Source organism: Palaemon carinicauda, chromosome 5 (genome assembly GCF_036898095.1).
Source record: "Palaemon carinicauda isolate YSFRI2023 chromosome 5, ASM3689809v2, whole genome shotgun sequence".
NCBI classification, from domain to species: domain Eukaryota; kingdom Metazoa; phylum Arthropoda; class Malacostraca; order Decapoda; family Palaemonidae; genus Palaemon; species Palaemon carinicauda.
The window spans coordinates 169,712,169-169,734,980 of record NC_090729.1 but is presented as its reverse complement, the minus strand read 5'-3'; the positions used below and the strand labels follow the sequence as shown (position 1 = coordinate 169,734,980).

The 22,812-nt window shown below is 38.1% G+C and overlaps 1 protein-coding gene across 4 annotated transcripts in view; it reads right to left on the bottom strand.

The window, feature by feature from the left end:
- Positions 1-22,812, bottom strand: part of LOC137641610 (prostaglandin reductase 1-like) — a 581,256-nt gene that overhangs the window by 387,920 nt on the left and 170,524 nt on the right. For all 4 annotated transcript variants that reach the window (XM_068374336.1, XM_068374339.1, XM_068374338.1 and 1 more), the window contains exons 2-5: positions 12,222-12,335; positions 7,774-7,876; positions 7,449-7,637; positions 5,907-6,025 (exon numbers count right to left, since the gene is read on the bottom strand). In XM_068374336.1, coding sequence (XP_068230437.1) covers positions 5,907-6,025; positions 7,449-7,637; positions 7,774-7,876; positions 12,222-12,335 — 525 coding nt within the window. The remainder of the gene's footprint in view (positions 1-5,906; positions 6,026-7,448; positions 7,638-7,773; positions 7,877-12,221; positions 12,336-22,812) is intronic.

Genomic DNA, 22,812 nt, shown 5'->3' with positions numbered 1-22,812 from the left:
TAAACAAATCATTAAAATTTATTTTTATGTTTATTATAAATGGAAAGTTAATCGAAGAGGCCTAATAAAGGCGGTGAGATATAAAATATATAGAGGAAAATCTATAATTAATTTATAACGTGATAAGATAATTGCTAAAAGCCTAAACACACTTCCGTCTAAGGGAAGGGTCGGCCATTTAAAAGTCAAAGAAAGTCCATACTCTCTTTGTCATCAAAAATTAAATCTATTCAAAAACGAGTTCAAGATTTAAGATGAAGATAAAACACCTGCACTGCGAAAGCTCAAACCAAAATGAAGTACTTCACCAAATATGTTGAGAAAACTCCAGGTTCTACAGCGAGTAAAAGTACGTCTTGTCGACACGTCGACAGAGAAGAAAATTGAGTCTTTGTTTACATCGAGAGTGGTATCTGGCCGACAGTTGGCGCTGGTGGGCACACCCGCAACCTGTATAGCGATTGCTGGCGAGTTTTTACTGTTTTTTGTCTGTCGAGCAACAGAGTTGCAGCTATTATATATTCACCGGCTAAGTTAAATATTTAAAAATAGTATTTATGGGAAATAAAGCTTTTGATAAAAATATTAGTTTGATCATACACAAAACTATAATTTCAATAAAATTTCCTATTTCTATTCTTACCTGATGTTCATATATTGCTTCTTCTCCAGAAGGCCAGTTTAATTGACACTTACAAGTTATTCAAAATTTTCCCATTTTCTTTTACTTCAACCAACACACACCCTTTACAAAGGAATAGAGCTCTCTAGCGGTAAGTGGTAGGAAGCCTAGGTTGTCATAACAGGAAATATAATTTTAGTTTCAAAGTCGACATCATCTCTCCTCTTGATACTGTGAGTCGGTGGGGAGGAGGGTGATCATGTATAGAACATCAGGGAGTATATAAATGAGAATTTTATTATTCAAATTCTATTTATTACTAGGAGTCTCCTCTGATGTTCATATTACTGACTCCGATAATCTGTTCGAGGTAGGGTGCAATTGAAGGAAAGAGATGGATAAATATTAGTACAAGTAATACAACGAGGTTAAGGTTACAAACCTTGTCTAGATTACTTGTCTAGCTTAATTTGATAAACTGTCTAAATTACAGTTAAAAATACAGGACTAAATTTTTTTTTATTAAAGTAATTAAAAATATAGTACTTCACTGTAGATTGGCTTTTAACAATGTTGGTATGCCCATGAGCCACTGCTTGAAACTTTCCATGGAAAGATTTTTATAAAATCATGGAAGTATCTGAACTCCTAATATCATGCACCTTCATTCTAAAACATTTTTTATTTTTGGGTCTGATTCCTTGTACACTTACTTGATCAAATTCTAACAAGGAATGTGAGAGCATATTTGGTTATTGGGTAATTATGGACCCTCACCCCACAGAACAAATTAAGGACACTACCTCCATTACCTTGATTTGTCCAAATATAACTGTATGATTTACTGGACAAACTATTCTCTCCTGAACTGTCTTCATCCAGTTTTAGTGAAGGGATGTGTAAAAATTGAGGCAAACTCTTACTTCTTCAAAACCTTCAGTGCCTGAAGGAAGGTAAAATAGACAAGACCATATTGTGTTCCCCAAACCCTACCTTGCTTGACAACACCTGATTCACTTATGAGTGTAGCCGACGTTAAAGCAAACTAAACGCAAGTCTTTACTAAATGTACATCAACCCCTAGTTACCACCTGAGCATTTAGGTTAAGGGAGAAATTGGGAAGTTTCAGCCTGATATATTACTGTACTCTGAATCACCAACCAAGCTGATTTCTGAGCAAATCAGAGGTTATTTGTCATATTCACAAAGAAATTAAGGAATTGAGAGGTATATACTTTTTAGTTGAGAAACAGTTGCATCTGCATTCTTTGATGAAAAAATCTCATGTCTTAGTTGATTCATCATATGATTGATAGAGTAGCTAAGCCCTAACACTCTAGTAGGTAGTAGGTTGGCCAGAGCACCAGCCACCTGTTGAGATACTACTGCTAGAGTGTTAATGGGTCCTTTAAATAGCCAGTGTACTACATTGGATTCATCTCTCTGGTTACTGCTCATGTTTCCTTTGCCTACACATACTCCCTATAGTCTGGCCTCTTCTTTCCACATTCTCCTCTGTCCACATACATCTAACAACATTGAGATTGCCAAACAATTCTTTTTCACTCAAGGGGTAAACTACTGCACTGTAGTTGTTCAGTGGCTATTTTCCTCTTCGTAAAGGTAGAAGAGACTCTTTAGGTATGGGAAGCTTATCTTCTAGAAGAAAGACATTCCAAAATCAAACCATTGTTCCTAATCTTGGGTAGCACCATAGCCTCTGTACCACAGTCATCCATTGTCTATGGGTAGAGTTCTGTTCCTTGAGGGTACAGTCGGGCACACTATATCTTATTTATCTTCCTCTTGTTATTTTCAAGTTTTTAGTTTATATGTGGAAGATTGATTTTACTGTTGCAATTGTTCTTATATTTTTCTTGTAGTTTATTTCCTTATTTCCTTTCCTCACTGGGCTATTTTCCTTGTTAGAGTCCTTTGGCTTATGGCATCCTGCTTTTCAACCAGAATTGTAGTTTAGCAAGTAATAATATCAATAATAATAATGTTAGGGATCAGTTGTTTGACATGCCATCTCCAATGCCTTCTATCAAAGGCATCCTCTTCCACCAAACCTCTTCTCTCCATACCCTTTTTCAGCTTATCTTGCCATCTAATTCTCTGCCTTCCTCCCATCTCCTCCACTTAACAGTTCCTCCCAAGTACTCCTCACTCCCTCCCCCCATCCATCTTCAACACCTGCCCTAACCATCTCAGTCGTGACAAACTTATCCCATTTCTATTTTCGGTGTTAAGTTGCAAACTCACCCATGTCTCTCAAATGTATCTAAAGTAGGTGGAAAGATCCTATGATAAAGCAGAGAAAGAGATTCTTACTCCTCCCAGTGATTATAGTAGCGGAAGTTTGTACCCTTTAGTATTTTCCATATTCAATTATTTTACAATATGAATGAAATAAAATGAAAGTATAAATTGCTTGGTGAGATGCAGTTTTTGGTTCAATTTTTTTATTATCATTATTATTACTATTATTATTATCATTATTATTATTATTATTATTATTATTATTATTACTTGCTTAGTTGGAAAAGCAGAATGCTATAAGCCCGAGGGCTCCAACAGGGAAAATAGCCCAGTGAAGAAAGGAAATAAGGAAACTACAAGAAAAGTAACAATATAAAATATTCCAAGAACAATAACAACATTAAAATAAATATTTCATATATAAAAGGGATTTTGACAAAGGAAAAATCTATTTCTGGGGAGATACCTGTTTATATTTGAAATATAGAGAAATAAGTTAGACTAGTGTGACCCAGTGTGCCCTCAAGCAAGAGAACTCTACCCCAAGACAGTGAAAGACCATGGTACAAAGGTTATGGCACTATCCAAGACCAGAGAACAAAGGTTTGATTTTAAGTGTCCTTCTCCTAGAAGAGCTACTTACCATAGCTAAAGAATCTCTTCTACCCTTACTAAGAGGAAAGTAGCCACTGAACAACTACATTGCAGTAGTTAACCCTTTGAGCAAAGAAGAATTGTTTGGTAATCTCAGTGTTGTCAGGTATATGAGGACAGAGGAGAATATAGGCCACACTATTTGGTGTATGTGTAGGCAAACCGCAACCAAAGAGAGGGATCCAATGTAGTGCAGTGGAACCTCTACACACGAACGTATCTACATCCGAAGTAAAATTCGAGCAATTTTTCGACTCTACACCCGAAGTAAGCAATTTTCGTCGTACCGGTTGTATCCGAATTTTTCGACACGCGAAGTACAATTCGAACACGTTCCTACTCTACACCCGAATTTTTTTTCAACACCCGAAGTAAACAATACCCATACACATAGATGGTACTCATAGCGCCGGATGTATTTTTTATTTCCGCCGATAGAAAGCAGCATTTCTACCTCTAAGGGACCCTCAATTAGCGTGGCTTGGGACATTCCTCTGTTCTCGTCGGCTTTGTGTGGTTGTGCCCTGTGCCTTCTGCTATTAACTGTGTTTTAATCGTGATTTTTTACATTCATCCTTTTACGGTATTTTACGTAAATCATGGGTCCTAAAAGGCTTAGTTTCGCAAGTGGTAGTAGTAGGGGTGAGAAAAGGAACAAGGAAATGTTTTCTTCAGAAGTAAAGCAAGGCACTATTGAAAAGCATGAGCGTGGCGTCCGCATGAGTGAACTTGCAAAAGAACATCACGACGAACTTACTACAGAGGAGCTCAAGGAACTCCATGCTATGTCTGAGCACATGAGTGATGACAAGGAAAGGATTGAAGAGGTAGAACATGTGTTAGGTTCGGCACAAATAAAAGAGGTGTTAGGAAAATATCAAGATGTGGTCAACTTCATCGACAAATACCATCCAAAAAAATTGAAGGTTTGTCGTGTAGTTGCGCAGTTCGATGATGTTTCCCTAACTTATTTTCGAAACATTCTGAAAAGCTGTACCAAGCAACTTTCTATCGATAGCTTCTTTAAAAAAACCACGAAGCGAACTCGTGATGAAGAGGAAGGAAGTGGTTCAAAGAAAACGGCAAAGAGTGAAGCGAAAGAAAGTGAAACAAAGAAAACGGAAAAGATTGAAGAGAAAAAAATTCAATCAATTTTAAGTGTAGAGTGAAAGTGATTAAAATTAATCATCAAAAAGAAAAAAGAAAATTTAAAAAAAAATATAAAATATAAAAATAAAAAAAATAAATAAGCTAAGTTAGGTTAAAGTTCACTCAGTGTAAGTTAGAATAAGTTACGGTAGTGTACGTTTATCGTAGTCACCCTCTCTACCTCCTCGCCGCCCGTCCGTCTCCTCTCTGCATAGCAAGACCAACACCCGCGCTGGACTTTCTAAGGTAAAGAGACGCTAAAAACCCGTTTCTTATTTATCATTTCTTGATATTTATTCTTTTTTACATGTCTATTATCTAATTTAGAGTGCATATTGTCATGTGTAATTATGTGTAGTAATTTATTAAGGAGTTATCATAGGTTTTTGGGCTCAACCACGGATTAATCCTATTTCAATGTATTCTTATGGGAAAATTCGTTTCTACATCCGAACATTTTCTACATCCGAAGTTGGTTGTGGAACGGATTAAATTTGTATGTAGAGGTACCACTGTACTGTCTGGCCAGTCAAAGGACCCAATAACACTCTAGAGGTAGTACCTCAATGGGTGGCTGGTGCCCTGGCCAACAATTTCCCATCCATCTAGTTGGGTGTGATGGCAGGAAATAAACATGATTTTTAAACTTAAAATCTTTTATATTTCCCCACTTACTTATGAAAAGAACTAGGGACCCACCTATCTCCCAACTTGCAAGGTGATACTTTCGGTGACCGAATACCCTAAAAGTCTGAGGCCTTATTTACTGTATATCTTTTCCCGAGCTCAGCCTAACATCAACTAGCCTGGCATTAAATCCCTACTTGACGAATGGGGGAGCTCTGTCAGCTAGTTTAAAGGAGGGACGGTGCAGCGAGGGGAGAAAATTTTTTTCATTATTTATTTTATTATTTAGAGACCGCCAAGTTGAAACTTCTACATAATAGCTTGTACTATTCAGAGGAAAATATGGAAAATAAATTTGCGTAAAAAATTATGTAAATAATAATAATGATAACAATAGAAAGACCTTAAGTATTTTTTTTTTCACATAAACTGTCCACAAATTAAAAGGCTGAAAATCGTAACGATGATGATAACAATAATATAAAGACAGTACAGTATTTAATTTTTTTCACACCTTTATTGTCGCTATTTAACAGCCAGAAAATGGTTAGCTATTCTATAAATTGATAACATGGAAGTCAAAAAGCTTACCTTTAAGTTTTGCTATCTGGACTACAAGGCTGCCAACAGCACCAGCTGCACAGTTAACCAAAACAGTTTCTCCAGCCTTTGGGTTGCAAATTTCCAGAAAGCCAAAGTAAGCTGTATTGCTGAAAATGTAATAAAACCTGAGTACACTTAATCCAGTTGAATCCATAATGGCAAGTTTATTAAAATACAAGTAACAAACAGTTCTTTCCTATGTAGAAAGAAATCTAAGACCATACCACTTTATATATACAGTATAAGGAAAGAAAAGTGTTCAGAGAAATTTATTTTTACAGTATACAGCAAATTCGTGGTCAGTACCTGGCCACTCTTACATTCTTCACATTTCTAATGAGAATAGGTTCCAGCGACGAAGCAATTTGAAACTTCACTCAATAAAACATACAGTTCATTAAGCATGATTTTAGAGAATTAATGCTATATTTCTTATCAAAATATCTGCTAGATCATTAGGGAAAAATTGACCAAATAATCTTTAATTATGATGAAAAAAAAAATAAGTAAATACTTAATGAATCTGACTTTTTAGACTCTATACTTATTAACAATATTTAATGAAATGAACATAGAGTTGTAGTTGTGGGCATAGTTTAACCAGCCATCAAGTGGCAGTGTCGTGGTGGCAGTGACACTCATAGTCTCACAAAGTACGTCTACTCGCCACCCAACCGCAACCAGAAACTATAACTCTTAGTTGAGCGGTATTTCACCAGATTTTTTAAAAGAAAAATTAAACATAACCAATCGTCTCAACATCAACAAAACAACTGTGTAGGCTATAGATGGCTAAAATGACGCAATGAAGGAGAAAGATGGAAAAGAAATCCTAGGAGGTAGGAGACCCTGCTGCATAACCGCAAACGGAAACAGAGAGTTAACTAACTATATAACCAAGCATTTATTTACACAGCCATTTTCCATTCTCTACAGTAGACATGCCATCATTAGTAGACAATAGTACACAAGCCAATGCTTACCATATTGGAAGTCTATGTATGAGGTAAATATTTTGTAATAAACTGACTGACATTACAATATTCCCATTACAACCTAGACTCCCATACTAAATATCAATCATCCCTCCGTCCCTCTCTCTCTCTCTAACAGTCGGATGAATGTGGGTATCAGAAGGATGCACAGACAACTGTCGCCAGTTTCAGTCATCGGAAAATACTGTAACTGCAAAGCCTCACTTCTTCCTTAATATCCCTCACATACACCAATCTACCAACCTATTTATCTAAAAGAAAAGCAAATGATTAAAACAGCTCATTGGGGATACCGGTAGTACATCTGTATTATCCAGCCGAATTTCAGATACGCTGAAAACATGCTCCTCTTAAAGGACGAGGATTTGTAAGCTTAAAGGAATAAAAGACATTTCTCTAAACCTATTTAACTATTACTGTAATTCTCCTTGTCAAGATATAGCTAACAATTGTTTAGTGTTGACCACTTATCAAAATGAATTAGAATATAACTTCATAGGCAATAGTATAGGGAAAGTTTGACCACAGTACTTACCCAGGCATTCCTAAAGCCCCTAAACTTAAGCTTCGAGGTAGACCATCAAAATCAGGAATTCGAAAGCATCCACCAAAATAAGATGAACTCTCTAAGCTGTCTTTCCTTATCAAAGTGTGTGTCCGCCATCCAGTATTATGAACTAGATATGAACCTTCAGGCCAATCCTTGTTCTTGCTTTCAACGACCCTGTCCACAAAAACAAAGAATACTGTATATACATCGAGACAACATTGCACTAAATCTTCATCATCAAAAAGTTGTATTATCACTTTTTAAAATTTTGTACTATATTATTAGGTACATATTAAAAGCATAATCTTACCGACATACTGCTGTGCCAGTCATTACAGTGTCAAGTTCAATTTGTCTTGCTCGGTACCTTAAATACGGATCAACGCTCACATATTCAGCCACAACAATGACATCTGAAAGTACAAAGTATCTGATTATGGAGTTTTCTTTTGTAACAGCAGTATGGTCATCATTATTAACAGTTTTAAACTGGGCTTTTTTTCAAAATTGGCTAAATTGAATTAAAAATAATGAAACTGTATCTGAATCCTCATTTAAAATAAAATCATCCAAACAAACATGGTAAATCTTGAGATAATCTGCAAAAGTTGATGAGAACGTAGAATCTTATAACAAGGAGTATGCTGGTAAAGGGGGAAGGGGACAATCCTTCATCTGAACAATCAGACAGTGGGCTTAGTTTGAGGTGGGATTTACTGCACAAGTGAAGAGAGGATTTATAATCTAGGAAAAAATCAAACCATCTTTCAAAATTTTAATTTGTTGATATGCATTGTCAATTAACAGACAGATGTTCAGTTCTACCCAGATATGTCAGGTTCCCGGCCACATGGGTGAGCAAGGAAGGTATGGCTCCTATCATTACCTGTACAGCCTAATATATAGGATGTGAAGCTGACACAGCCCTACAACCAAATATTACATCTTAAAAAATAAACATCTTACAACAGACTACTCTGTTTAATACCACATCAGAATATGTGAGCTCTTGCCAACCAGCGCAAATGTGACAACACCATGAATGAGGAAGGATATAACCTAATAGGTCTCTGAACAATGCTTCATCTAAGCTATGGTCACAGATTGGGGGTTTCTGCATTTCGCTACAACCGCAACCTCAAGAACAAATGAGAATAAGTCCCCTTTCTTGGGGATGTTGTCTCAGACATGACAGGACAGCCCATGCAACTCACCTACTCTCTTGTAGATACTAACTTACCAGGCCAGACTTGAGAAAGATGGGCAGTAAGCCACCTGGTGAGACAATAAGGAGACGAAGGTCATATTCTACACATAACCATAACTTTGTAAGGCATTCAAGAATGTTCAAAGCTCTAATAGACCATGATACTTAAACTAAAAGAAGTCTAACTTCCTTCAGTAAATAGGTACTTGGGAAAAGGGCTAGGAGATACCCCTCAACACAGAAAAGAGAAAATTATCTTGGCACAGGTAGGCAAGGAACACCACAATCATCTGTTGATGAGAAATATTCCTCTCACCACATCAATAGGAGATACTGGAAAGTCTCTACCATAAAGGGCAATAGAATTTACACTGATATTGACTGCAGAAGCAAGATAGCTAAGGGTTACTTTCTCAGGACCTCAATGAGAGGGCTCATCAGATTGTACCATTCAGCATCTGGCCACCAAGGAGCCACTAAGGTCATTCTGAGACTAGGGGAGGTCAATATACAACTAATCACCCAACATATCCGAGTTAACATAGGAAATCTATACTCCTCAAGGTTGCCCTATGGATGCTAAAAGGCAACCTCCAGAACAGCTAAAAAGGTCTAGTACAGGGTATGTACAATACTATGAAAAGTCTTTGTACCAACATGAAAGTGTAGGGACCATTCCTTCCCTATGAACTAGCCCTGAAGACTGAATTAATCTGTCATTATATTAAAAAAACAGGAGGGCATCTAACTAATAGGTCAATCGTGTGAAGAGCCACCTACTTGTCTACTTGCCTTGACAAAATCCAAAGGGAAAGGAGATAATCTCCCCATCTTATTAAAATATGACACTGTAGCTAAGTCATGTATTGTAGTTATTCATGTCCAATACAAAGTGAGCCATCAACCAATCTTAAAATGTTTGCAATGCCTGAACTGTTCCCATTACAAGAATGTTATGTGCAGGCGAGTGTCATCCTAAACCAAACAAGATTATCAAGTGTGCACACCACCTTTTAGTTGATACATCTAAAAATGGAAGCATGTCTAGAGTGGGATGGAGGTTAAGAGAAATTTGCATAAGGTTCCTGTTATTTAATTTCCATACAATACAATGCCTTTTGGTAGAGTGCTACAATGAGAGTAAGAGCAGACAGAGGGTGAGACCAGTGCAACCTTATGACAACAAGCAACCATGAAGTATCTACCAAATCAGAACTAGTTGTTCCTCATGAGACAGGAATTACACTTATTTGAATGTGTTGAACCAAGAGTTTGCAGAAAAAAACTTTCCTTAGTACCATGTTAATCCAAGAGTTTGCAAGAAAAACTTTCATTATTTCCATGTTAATCAATATAGTGAAGAGCTTCATCTACTACTTGCATAAGATCTGACATCTCAATGTTTGTCACTATTCTCAAATCCTGACAAACAATTAAATAAGGGAGTCACTCTTGATTCTTAAAAAATAGTTCCTTGCAAGAGACCAAGATCAACCACTCATCAAGATACCGAAAGGGATGGATCCCAAGTTCACACACGAGTGAGCACTGAGCACATAAGTAAAGTCCTAAGCACAAGGCTTTGAAATAGATAGGCTCTCTAGGGCAGGAAAAGGGAAGCTACTAACAAAAAGTACTGATAGATGGGTGTTTATTTTATCTGAAATTACACCCCTCCCAGTTTATCTAAAGTATGAAGCTTTCTTCTCTGATGAAAGCTAACACAGAAAAGTTAACTTTCATCTTGAACAAGGTTAGAAGGACCTTATTCAGATGAGAGACACTAGTGGCTGATTTCCAGTCCCTGCCAAGAAGTAACAACAGAAGCAGCTTAGAAAATCATCACCTAGGATTTTCTAAAAATTCATCTCTACCATTGTTCAATCTACAGCAAACCATGAAACAATTATACAATCTAAGAGGCTTGAGCCAATAGACCTCTCTATTTGTTGCTGTTACATAGCCAATGGGGTGACAGGCCTTTCCCTACTCATAAAAGCAGGAAAGGAGCAGAGCAATATCTAGCGACCTCCTCAATACTTACACGTCTACCTTTCTGGCAGGGGTCTAAAAAGAAAACTGAACAGGGTAAAAATACTTCTGAGCCTTGGACTAAGAAGGCTGGGAACCTAGTCAGGACCTAAAGAAGAGAGAACTACTGTTCCAGCAATAGGTCGATGGCATAGCCACCCTGGGAGCCATGATTAATGTTCCCTTTGCAGTCCCCCAGGTGACTTTAAAGGAATCTAAATGGGGGATAGCAGAGACCATAGCATTAATTGCTTGTAACTCTATTGTTGTTTCAATACTACCTTTGAAAAGAAAAAAAAGGAGAATCCTGCACCTATCTATCAATCTAACGCAATACAGAGAGAAGAGCCCTTGACCAAAATAGGGGGAAGAGATGCATTACTCAACCCTATTCTCATTCCATAGATTGCAGCAATGTCTAAAATGAGTTCCAGATACCGAGGTGTGATCTGAAAATGAAAAAAGTGACCAAGTACAATGGTTCATTTCCCCCTACATCAAGGCTAAAATAAAATTTACTAAGCTGGTCTTATCTTGTTTGAGGGTACACTCAGGGACACTATTCTATCTCTTTCCTTATTGCCTTTCCTCACTGGGCTATTTTTCCTGTTGGAGCCCTTGGGCTTATAGTATCCTGCTTTTCCAACTAGGGTTATAAGTTAGCTAATAATAATAATAATCATAATAATAATAATAATAATAATAATAATAATAATAATAATAGTAATAATCAAGTTAATGAGAACTTATGCTACCTGTTTCAAAATATCAGTCCAGCTACATAAACAGAAAATGAAATTTGCCTTCACAATTTATCTTCGCTAAAGCTACCAAACAAAAGGAGACTAAAAAATAACCTCTTGATGCTCAGAGGCTCAAACAGTGCCAAAGTCAAACTTTGAAGGAACAGAATTGCATCCCATACTAGAGGCCCGAGTTTGTGGAGTGAGCAATATTATTCAAAAATCTTTATAAGCTTGAAGAATTCCCATGAGGAAGAGAGATCCATTCCCTTCTTGGAGACTGCTTTTCTGGTTTGACTCTGTACTGTACATAGAAATGTCAGTACACAACTCATTTCTGAAGGCTTAGCTCAAGGAGGAAAAGTTAGCCTTTAACTACATCCCACTTTTTCTGGTAATTCACTGTACAGTGTACTGTACTATACATGGCTGCTGAGTGCACAAGTATTCATACATCCCCTACCAGTCTTGCAAGAAGCTGGATAGTATCAAACCATAGTGTGCCAATAATTTCCCACCACTGGTATCTCAACTATGGAAGCATACTATCTCTCATCCACAAACCTTTTCATCTACACTATCTCCAATATATCTTTTATCATTTCTGCTGATTATTCAACCTTCCATACATGTTCATCCTTTACTTTAAAAGCTAATCTATATTTGTCAAACTAATTATATAAGGAAAAATTATCATTAGACAAATACTGCTGGTCGAAAGGCATAGCTCATATTAGAAATTAAATAGAATTTCCTTGTCAACATAGATATACCTACCTCCATCTCCACAAGGTGGAAGCTCTTCCTCCTTTAGCGTAAAGTCATCTTTTTTAGGTGCTCCCTCTGGTCTTCGCGACAAATACCATACTTTACTAACAACCATTTTCTCTCCTGAAAATGTTATAAAAATATAAATATATTAACAATTTAAACAAGTTAAAAAGCAACTGTTTCTAAGTTTACCTTGCGGAATTTATTACCATAAACTAATTCAATAGAAAACAAAGAAAGTACCAAGCGCTGAACCTCTATTATAATTCATTTTTTTAAATTAACACCTTTTAGTCAAATTGTACAGTACAATAGAGTATTTAGTTCATATTAGCTCTCTTGTTAATTCTAAATTTCTTACACAATATTACTCTTCATTAGTTGATAAAAAAAAACAGTGATTTTCAAATGATAATTGTTTTATGCTTCATATTTACAATTATGAATTATGCTTTTCAACATTTTCCTTTAAATTCGTCAACATCAGGGATAAACAAAACATTCAAAACATATTACTGAAGCTGACAAACCCAATGCCAAAGACAAAACAAGTAGACTACTCCCAAATCTTGTACTTTCTTGTCATTGTTATTTCAAATACATATTTGGGAGTTTAAAATGTTTATAAAAATAATTACTGTATCTTGAAAAACTATACAAAATCATAACTTTAATCATGATAAATCACTAATATTTAATGGTTTTACAGCAGTTCCTAAAGCTTTTGCCACAAATCCCATTTATTACACATTCAATATCAAGTTAATGGCCTTTAAAGGCTGTTCTGATTGACAAATTATCAATTGTACCTTACTAACACAATGCTATTAAAGACAATTGAACTCAATTGCACCATTATTCATGATAAACAACCTAAAGCCAACATAATTTACAGTACAGTAAATTACACAGGAATTCGTTATAAATAGACTAATGCTAATACTATTTATAATAAAGTATACAAAATTTTTGTATAGTGTAAAATATTAACTGTGCACTGATAAATATCCACAGATTGCTATTATCATGATTTTGGGATTAAAACTACTTCCTATACCATTGTACTGTACTTTACAAATTCCACATTAATGTACTATACTGTAAAGTACAGTACATGTAATACGAAGGTGGTATGAGAAGGTCACCTCTGTAGTGTATTGACCTTCCATAAATTTATGTTTAGGTGCCTATTGCACTCTTGGGGGTGCTGGGGAATAATTCAACTTTATTTGCAGTTTGTTCCTATGCAAATAAAAACTTCTCATTTATATGGGAGTCTTCTTTAAATGGGAGAAAGACCTTATGTAACAATGTTAGGGCATCTGTCTGACCCTTGACTCAGGCTAAAATAACAACTATCACTACTGCCTTGTTTGAGAGGCAAGGTCATGATGTCAGCCTAAAGTGATAACTGTTAAAGCCACAGCCAGACAAGTTTGAGATTTGTTTAAGACCAATTTCTTATAACATATATGCATCACAGTGGCATTCTTACCTTCATAAGTGGTCATCAGTGTAGGTACTCCCAAAGAAGGAAAGCGCTTTCATTTTACTCTCATACCTCATTACCATTATTGTCATCTTGATACATAGGTTTAAACTATCTGTTGGGCAGCTACCACAAGACCTATAAGGAGAATGTGTCCAAACATCTGTGGATTCAATCTTTTAAGTAATGGGCTGTGAAGGTGGTCTGTCTATTCCAGACCCCAGCACTAAGCATCTGTGCCAAAAATTGGTTCTTGCAGAAGGAAGGTTGCAGCAATACCAGGAATGTCATGAGCCTTGGGAGGGGCCCCAGTTGCTGCTGCTCCCGATGACTAGTATGCTCTCATAATACTCTCTTAACCCGAAAGAAATAGTGTTCTTGGTTACTCCATCCTTGTTCGGATGTGTGGTTACAAACAAGTTAGGGAAGAGAGAAAAGGTGAAGTAATTTTTAGATAAAGACGGACTGCCCCTGTAGGACAAAGTAAGGTGTCAAATTGGTTATTAATCATTGATGGATTTTGGGTCTTAGCTATGAATTCTGGCACAAAAGAAATAGACAGATCTTTCCAACCCCTGGAGTGTAACAATAAGTGATACAGAACATGCAGTTCACTCACTCTCTTTGATTATGCTAGATCTAAGAGGAACACCTTTTTCAACACAAGGTCCCAGTCCGATGCCCTGCGAGGAGGTTTGTAAGTGCTAGCTTTAAGGACCTTAGAACGTTTAACACACTTTAGAACAGGGGTTTGAGTTCCCGAGGTGGGCAAGATTGCTCAGAACTTCTGATTAAAGTCGAAAGTTCCCACATGGAGGAGAGATCAATCCCCTTTAGTCTGAAAACCTGGCTTAAGACTGAACAATAGCCTTTTACCACTGTGACTAAGAGAAGTTTCTCCTTCTGTAGGTAAACTAAAAAGACTGCGATCATTGGTATAGTGGCCTTGAGTTTAGAAATGTTCCTTCTATGCCACTAATTACAAAATAGTAACCACTTTGCCCGATAGACCACTGTGGAGGACTTGTAGAGGTATACTGAAAGTTTCTCTGCCATTGGTCTCGAAAAGCCTTTCTTTTGGAGGAGGTGCTGAATAACCTCCAGCCATGAAAAGACAGGGAGTGAGCAGCTTCATAAACTTTTTCATGTTGGGCTGACGTAGCAGGTTTGGCCAATCTTGAAGTTCTCTTGGAACAACTCCGCCTGCGGCAAGCTTGGCACAACCAGCATTACTCTTAGATTTTGTGACAGACTAATCTTGTCAAGACCTGACTGATCAAGCAAAACTGAGAAAATGCATAGATGTCCATTCCGTCCCAGGAGTGTTGGAAAGTGTCTTTTATTATTGCTACTGCTAATGGGTCCGGGACTGGAGAACAATACACTGATAGTTCATTGTTCAGATGTGTGGCAAACATGCATATGGTAAGGGAACTCCACAAAGTTAGAGACTTTTTGACCTTTGAGGATCCAAAGACCATTCTGAACCAACTACTATATTGTCACTACTGTAGTAGGCTCAGATTGCTTGCTTCCATGTTCTTTTTCCCAGGAATGAATTGAGCCGAGAGTTGAATGGCATTTACCTGTGCAGTGTTGCATCCCTTCTGTCAAATGACAGAAAAGACGGGATACTGAGCGATCTGCAACCTGTATGTTAAAATAGGTCACCAAGGTCATGCTGTTGCTCGTTAACACTACCTAGTGATCAATGGTCATTTCTGCAAACTAGATTAATGCCAGATACGCTGCCTTAAGTTCCAGATAATTTATGTTGAAGGACTTGGCCCACCTGCAAACATAGTCCTGAGATTTGATACTTCCTCAGATGGGCTCCCCCATCCCTGGCAAGAAGCATCTGAAAAGATTAGAAAGTCTAAGTTGAAATCTGTAAAGGTGATCCTGCTAACAGATTCCTCTCCTTTAGTCACAACAAGAGATCTGTTACCATATCTCAAAGATCTTCACAATAGCAAATGGGGAGTCTGAGGTCTTTGGCCATTGGTTCTTTAGTGCCCATTGAACTGAGTGAAGTTGTATCCTCCCAAAGGATACCAGTTTCTCTAGGGAAGCAAGGTAACCTAGTAGCTTCTGCCAGAAGTGAGCAGGAAGGAACTCCTTCGCGAGAAATAGTGCTGCAATCTGTCTCAATTATTGGACTCTGTCTGAAGATGGAAATACTCTGGCTTGGACCATATCTATGTCAATGCCTGAGAACATTAATGGCATTATAGGTCGAGTTTCGACTTCTCGTAATTCAGCCAGATACCCAGGTCGCATGTAAAATTCAAGAAGCCCTCTGTGGCGGATAAGTTGGGATCTTGACTCGGCCAGTAGGAACCAGTCTTTTAACAACCGCAAAAGCCTTATTCCCATGGTGTGTGCCCATGAGGAGACTAGAGTGAACAAGCAAGTGAACAGCTGTGGCACTATTGACAAGTTGAAACGCAACACCTTGAACTCATAAGTTTTCTCTAAAAACGAAATGCATGTACTTTATCTCAGATGGACTGGGATCTGAAAGTACACATCCTGAAGATCTATGGTCAGCAAGAAGTCGTTCTTTCTGATGGCCCTTATTACTTACTGTGCTGGGGGCTCCATCTAGAACTGAGTTTGTAGCACAAACTGGTTCAAGCGAGAAAGGAAGTACGACAGGTCTCCAACTTCCCAACAATTTCTCCACTAGGAAAAGGTTGCTGAATAAACCCAGGGACCTGTCAAAGACTTCCTCTATTGCTTCATTGTCCAGCATCAGAGAAATTTTTTCCTCCAAGAGCAAATATTTTCAGGATTCCATCAAATACAATGATGGGATCATCAGAGTCAAGAGTTAATGAAGGGTGACCGCTCATGAACGGGAAACAATATCTCAAGCGAAGAACTTCTACAGCCCATGGATTTGCAATGAATAATTGTCACCTTGTTCATCAATGTTGCAGGCATCACCCTACAGGTGGTAAGTTGGGGGATCTTCCATCCCTAACAGGTACCTCAACATCCTTCACTCTTGCAACTGGAAGCATACACCCTGCAGCGAAAGGAAGTTGAGGGCTCCGACTGACTTTTAAACTGCTGTTTATTGTCTGGTTCTGGTGGCAGAAGCAGCTGAGAATCAAGATGCTGCAGATCTTCTCAGGAATGATGTTTGGCAGGTCTCTTTTTATTACTATTATTATTACTTGCTAAGCTACAACCCTGTTTGGAAAAGCAGGATGCTAAAAGCCCAGGGGCCCCAACAGGGAAAATAGCCCAGTGAGGAAAGGAAACAAGGAAAAAAAATATTCAAAGAACGGTAACAACACTAAAATAAATACTTTCTATATAAACAATGAAAACTTAAACAAGAGGAAAAGAAATTAGATAGAATAGTGTGCCCAAGTGTACCCTCAAGCAAGAGAACTCTAACCTAAGACAGTGGAAGACTATGGTACAGAGGCTATGGCACTACCCAAGACTAGAGAAAAATGGTTTGATTTTGGAGTGTCCTTCGCCTAAAAGAGCGGCTTACCGTAGCTAAAGTCTCTTCTACCCTCTTCTCACATTTCTCTATCACCGCTGCTGCCCCTGCTGGTGGGAAAAGAGTTGGATGATCTGTGATATTAGAGTTCACTAGGCTAAAGGAATCCCTATGAGTCATATGCATTGGGAACTTTGCACTTACTATGTCTCTCCTCTTTAATACACAGTTTCCCCAGATAAAAGCTGTCTGATAAATAACGAACTCTGATGCTTTTGCCCCTGATTAAACAAGACCTTCATACTGATTTCTCGTACCAGGAACAGAGAGATTTTCTGATACTGCTCCTATCCAATGGTCTAGCCAGGAGCAGGCCTGAAAAGCAGACATAGCTGCTGTCCCCAAATTCTGCAACTCTGTGGCAGAAAGGGAGGCAGGAAGATGATTCTAGTTCCCACCATGCATGCCTGGTGCCAAGTTCACGACATTTGGATCAATTGGAAGTGGACTAGGATATGCGCCTCTCTGTACATACAAATTCCTCTGTCTAGATAAAGCCAGAGGAGGAAGTTTTGACAATTAACTATATCTTTGGGAGTTCCCAGCATCCTAAATTTGCTTATTAATCAGCTCCAAAGTGTTTTTTGCTTGGTTCAATACAGTAATGAGACATCGAACTTATGGCAAAACATTTTGTGGTTCTAAGAAGAAACCATCTATCGTGCAACACCTTCCTACTACTTAGGCACGAGGTGGTTCACCTAAACCATCTATGTGATGTATGAGGATTTGTAGAAAGTGGGATGCCTCCCCAAGTTCCAATGAGGATACCTCTACGGGAGCAACACCTGTCACTTCTGTTGCCACTAAGCCACTTTGTTCTGGGATTACCCCAATAACAATTGGTTTCAGAATTGAGGATCTGATTTTAAGATTGGACCCCGATAGTATAGCCTCTTGTTTTGGAAAGACTCAATGCCTTTAAACTCTCCCGTACACATTTTTCATCTCTCATCTCACTCCTGATACATGGGGAGGAATGTCTACAAGTTCTCTCATTAAAAACTTCAGTTCTGTGATGAGCCAGTTGTTCATGTCTATAATAAGATGGAGACATGAGGAAAGGCTTAGATTCCCTCTCTGGCATCGAATATTGCTCATGCATATCCCACGGAGATTCCCTCCACTGTACCTGAAAGCAGAGTACAGTCAGTCCTCCTTATAGACAGGTTCTTTCTTGGTAATTTTGCTCATACACAACACAAAGAATCCTATAATCTATTACATGTGAATAAAAAATCACATATTCGCGGGTTCGTGGTAAGTACTCTCACAGCGCGATGATTTCAGAACGACCGTGCTCCTTTGCACCCGGCTCGCTTTGCGCCACTTTCTTCTCCGTCCAGCACACAACATTACATCTCTTGCTGACTTGGCCTCAGTCTTGCATCGTCTCTCCTCGCATGTGCATCTCCCACTTTAGTCAGTACTTTTTGAGCAGAATCATGTTTTAATGTAAAAAGATGATGTACAGTATTTGTTTAGTACATACTCCTGTAATGTATATACTGTATATATATTTACTGTATAATATACTGTAGATGTGTGATTCCCTACAGTACTGTGCAAGACATGACGCATCAGGAGTTGCATCATGCTACAAGACTGCGTAGAACTTCGTATGAAAATGGTTAGTAGTCTTTGTATAAAATATGTATGATACACTTAGTTAATATTAAATATGAAATCATTGAATACATATTGTACAGTATAGTATTACAGTAATGTACTGTACTGTATAGTATTGTCTATTAACTAGACTGTACAGTACTGTACATAAATACAGTACTACTGTACTCTACAATATATAAATCTAGGCTAAGTTTGCGTTGAGTTATCAAACAGTGCGAGTTGTCCTATCAAAAACAGCGAACACTTACAGTACAGTACATATGTTAGTCATATACACTACTGTATCATTAAGTGTTATATTAGATAATAAAAGTAGTGTTTTGCTGTTTCAAGTGTCCCGATGAGTGGTGTTTCGTACTGCACTGTACCGTAGCCTTACCGTGTACAGTACGTAGTCCATGTGTGTACATATACTGCACACTTGCTGAAATGTGTTGATTCATCAGTATAATGCTTCTACTATAATATAAACTAAGTGAAAACAATATTAGGCAGTACTCAGTGTGTTATTGAACCGCTCAGCAATGAGTTGTTAGGTTAGGAGTTATTCCACCCTATGGAAGCAAGCATTTGTGGATTCTCGATCTTTGCACCTATCTCTGTTACCTAAACCGCGTGAATATGGAGAGCTAACTGTAATATTGGGGGTAAATAGATCTCTTGTCTCCTAAAGGGTTGTTGTTCATGATAGGCAGAGAGGGGGATAGGCGAGGAACTGCCAGATATGGTTCTGCCCCCCTTTTCCTTTCATGTAGGATCACTGGTTCAATCTGCAAATTAGGTAAATCTTTCATGTATTTAGGATTAGACCTAAACGTAGATTTATTGTTTTTTCTGATACCCGAAAAAAAATGTGTCGACCTAGTCAGAGGCGACTTTGTCTCGTACACATTCGGGCATGTTGCTAGCATTCTTAAAATGGCGGCCATGTATTCTGTCTGCGGCCACATATTGTTAGTGATGCATTCAGCAGCCTATTAACTGTGGAACACATGCTTGCAGTGATGCGTTCAGGAGGAGTGCGAGACCCCACTTGTGCATTACTATTTTGCACAATACTACTTAAGCTTTTGTGTAACTATTTGGGGAAAAGGACACACAGGTCCTTTGTGCATCTGCGGACACAAAGAAAGATTCACACCCCCATTAGGCCTATACGACCAGTTTTTCCGATCTTTTTGCACTTTAACCCCTTGTAAGGAGTCTGGAAGGGTTGATGCATTTCCAGGAGAAATAGTAACTTTTTTTCTAATGGGAAACTTACCATTTGGGTCCTTGGGCATTACTGGCAGGCCAGACTCACTGTGGGATCTCAGTAAGGAATATCAGAACTCTTCAAAAGTTGAAGGAATTGGAGTTACATGTTACATGTCCATTCGGCAAGCAGTGAGAGTACCGTGTTGGCATGTTATTAGATGGTAACTAATCTACATTAACACCAGATATCTGGATCATGGATGAGAAATATCCTTGTTCTCCTACATCTGAATTATAAAACTGTTACCCCCAGCTTAGGAAACTAGGTGGGGATGGTGATCTGTTAGGCTTTACAAACTCGGGAGAAATTAGTGGTTCCTGTAATGAATCTGGCTCTGCTTGGTCAATTGCCAAGGCCAGAGGGTCATAATCACTCTAAATAGTCTCCATCTCACCAAGTATAATCGGAGATAACTCATCTACAACTTCCTGTTTGATCAAGTAGCCGCCATTGTTTGTTATTAGCATCTCTAAGAATCCAATAATGAAGGGTAGCACAGGGAAAATTCAAGGCTCGTACAAGAAGATTTCTGCTTCTTGCCCTCTTTAGAGGAAGAAGTAGAGGAGGAATGATCCCTTTTAGCTTATGAAGGTACCGCAGGTCTTGGGTGGCACCCCTGAACAATTACACATTCCACATATCTGCAGGCATCCTCAAACACTCTCAAAATCCCTAACACATTGGAAAAGAAAAAGCCAAAGTTAATAAACTGTCAAAAAACCAGAGAGAGAACATCTGTCCTCATTGACAGCTAATATCCAAGTGGTTTGCCCGTGAGCAAGCGGGGAGTACACCCAGTTACTGACCGGTTGTTGAGACCTCGTTATAATTCTTAAGTGCTGTATTCCAGTTTTACTGTTATTCTGTTATGTAAAGGAAGAGGTTTTGTATTTGTGTATGAACAACTATTTTTTATAACTACTGTATACAATTCTGGGGCCTTTAATAATTTTGTCAGTGATAGTAACTTATGGGCTACTTGTCCTCTGAAGAAAATGGTTCCCCACAGTAATCTACATCCAAGATCTCTGCACTGGTGTCTAAAGACACACTGGTTGAATAACCAAGGCCTACTCCCTGTGCAACAGCAAGTCAGATACGATTTGGATTGGTGGCTGAGGGACGAGAATTGGTTCAAAGGGTCTTCATTAGAATTTCCTACTCCAGAAATCCTTCTTCACAGAAGCATCAAATGAAAGCTGGGGCATGCATCTAAGAGAACATGTAATCACAAGCCTCTGATCAAAGGAAGAGAAGCCTTCATAACAATATCAAAGATGAAGGCTGGATTATTGGTGTCACAGTCTCTCCAACAGAGTTTGATAGGCCTTCCTTACATGGGCAAAGCCACATGTCTGGTTTAGGGGGTGGACATCATTGCACTTATCAATCACTCTGCAAGGAGAAAAAGAAAAAAAGATTAAACAGCCATGGCAGAGGCGCAGCAGAGTACATGTGTAAACAGCTGCAGCTGAAGTAAAAGTGGAGGTTGCTCTACCTGTCAGTTGGGTGGGGCTTCCGCGCCACTTGGCGATCAACTATGTTTACCTTGTTAAAAAGTCTAACGGCCATTCCAGCTTCGCTGATGTCATATTACTATTAAAGGTCAATAGTTTGTATTATGTGTAGGAACAAATACAATTTGGGTTTACACCTCCATAAGCATCAAGGTTGATCAAGAATGTTTTAATTTTATGGGACCAAAAAGCTAAACTAGTTTGTTTAGCTTCAGAAAATCAGGAACTAGTAAGGCTGAGTTTCTCATTAGAGTACTTTGCTTACTGTTAAACACATCAGCCAAAAAGGTTGTCATTTGCTTAGGGCAGTGAGTGACAGAGACATTTGGATAAAGCAAAGGAGGAACTGATTTGACCAGAGTTTATCTTTAACTTCTTATTTTAACACACAAGAAGAGATTCACGGGTAAATCATACTGACCATACTCTCATTCAAGAGAACAATAGACTCAACACCTTTATACAACTGAAACCAGTTTAAATACAAAAGATAACTCAAATGCCATTCCAGTCTGCTGAGATTATATATATGCAGTATCTAATGAATATGACCTCAGGGACAGGCTCCTCGGTACTAATTCCTTACAAAAACACTGCATGATCAGATGTCCCAACTCGAGTACAAACCTTGCTTGTTATACCACAGAAGTCTGTTACCAAACTTTCAAGCAGCTTAAGGTGTGGAATATTCACAAACACACACACACACTATAGGGTGGTCACCATGGGAAACCTCTGCAGAGGCAAACAGTTCCACCACTCACTGCAGGATTGAGTTCAAGTACATGTGGCAGTACAGTATTCATATACAAGCAAAAGTACTATAATAAGTTACAAAAGTAAATGCTAAAAATGTGGCCACTACTAAAGTTCAAGTACCAAACAATATAATTTTACTTAAGTACAGTACTAGTAATAGTACACTTTGACAAGTTATCCATCACTATAATGAAATGTTTATTTCAAACCTGGTAACATTTACTAAAGCAGAAAATATGGTAATAAAAACAATACAGTAATCTTACTTAAATTAAAAAATTCTTTCCCTGTGCAGTTCTAAGATTTAGGGAATAGATATCACAAATTTTTAAGTAATTTGTATTTTTCCTAACATACTTACCTAGAACTACCTTCTTAGGAGTTACTGGTAACTCTACCTAACCGACCAGCTTTTTGTATAG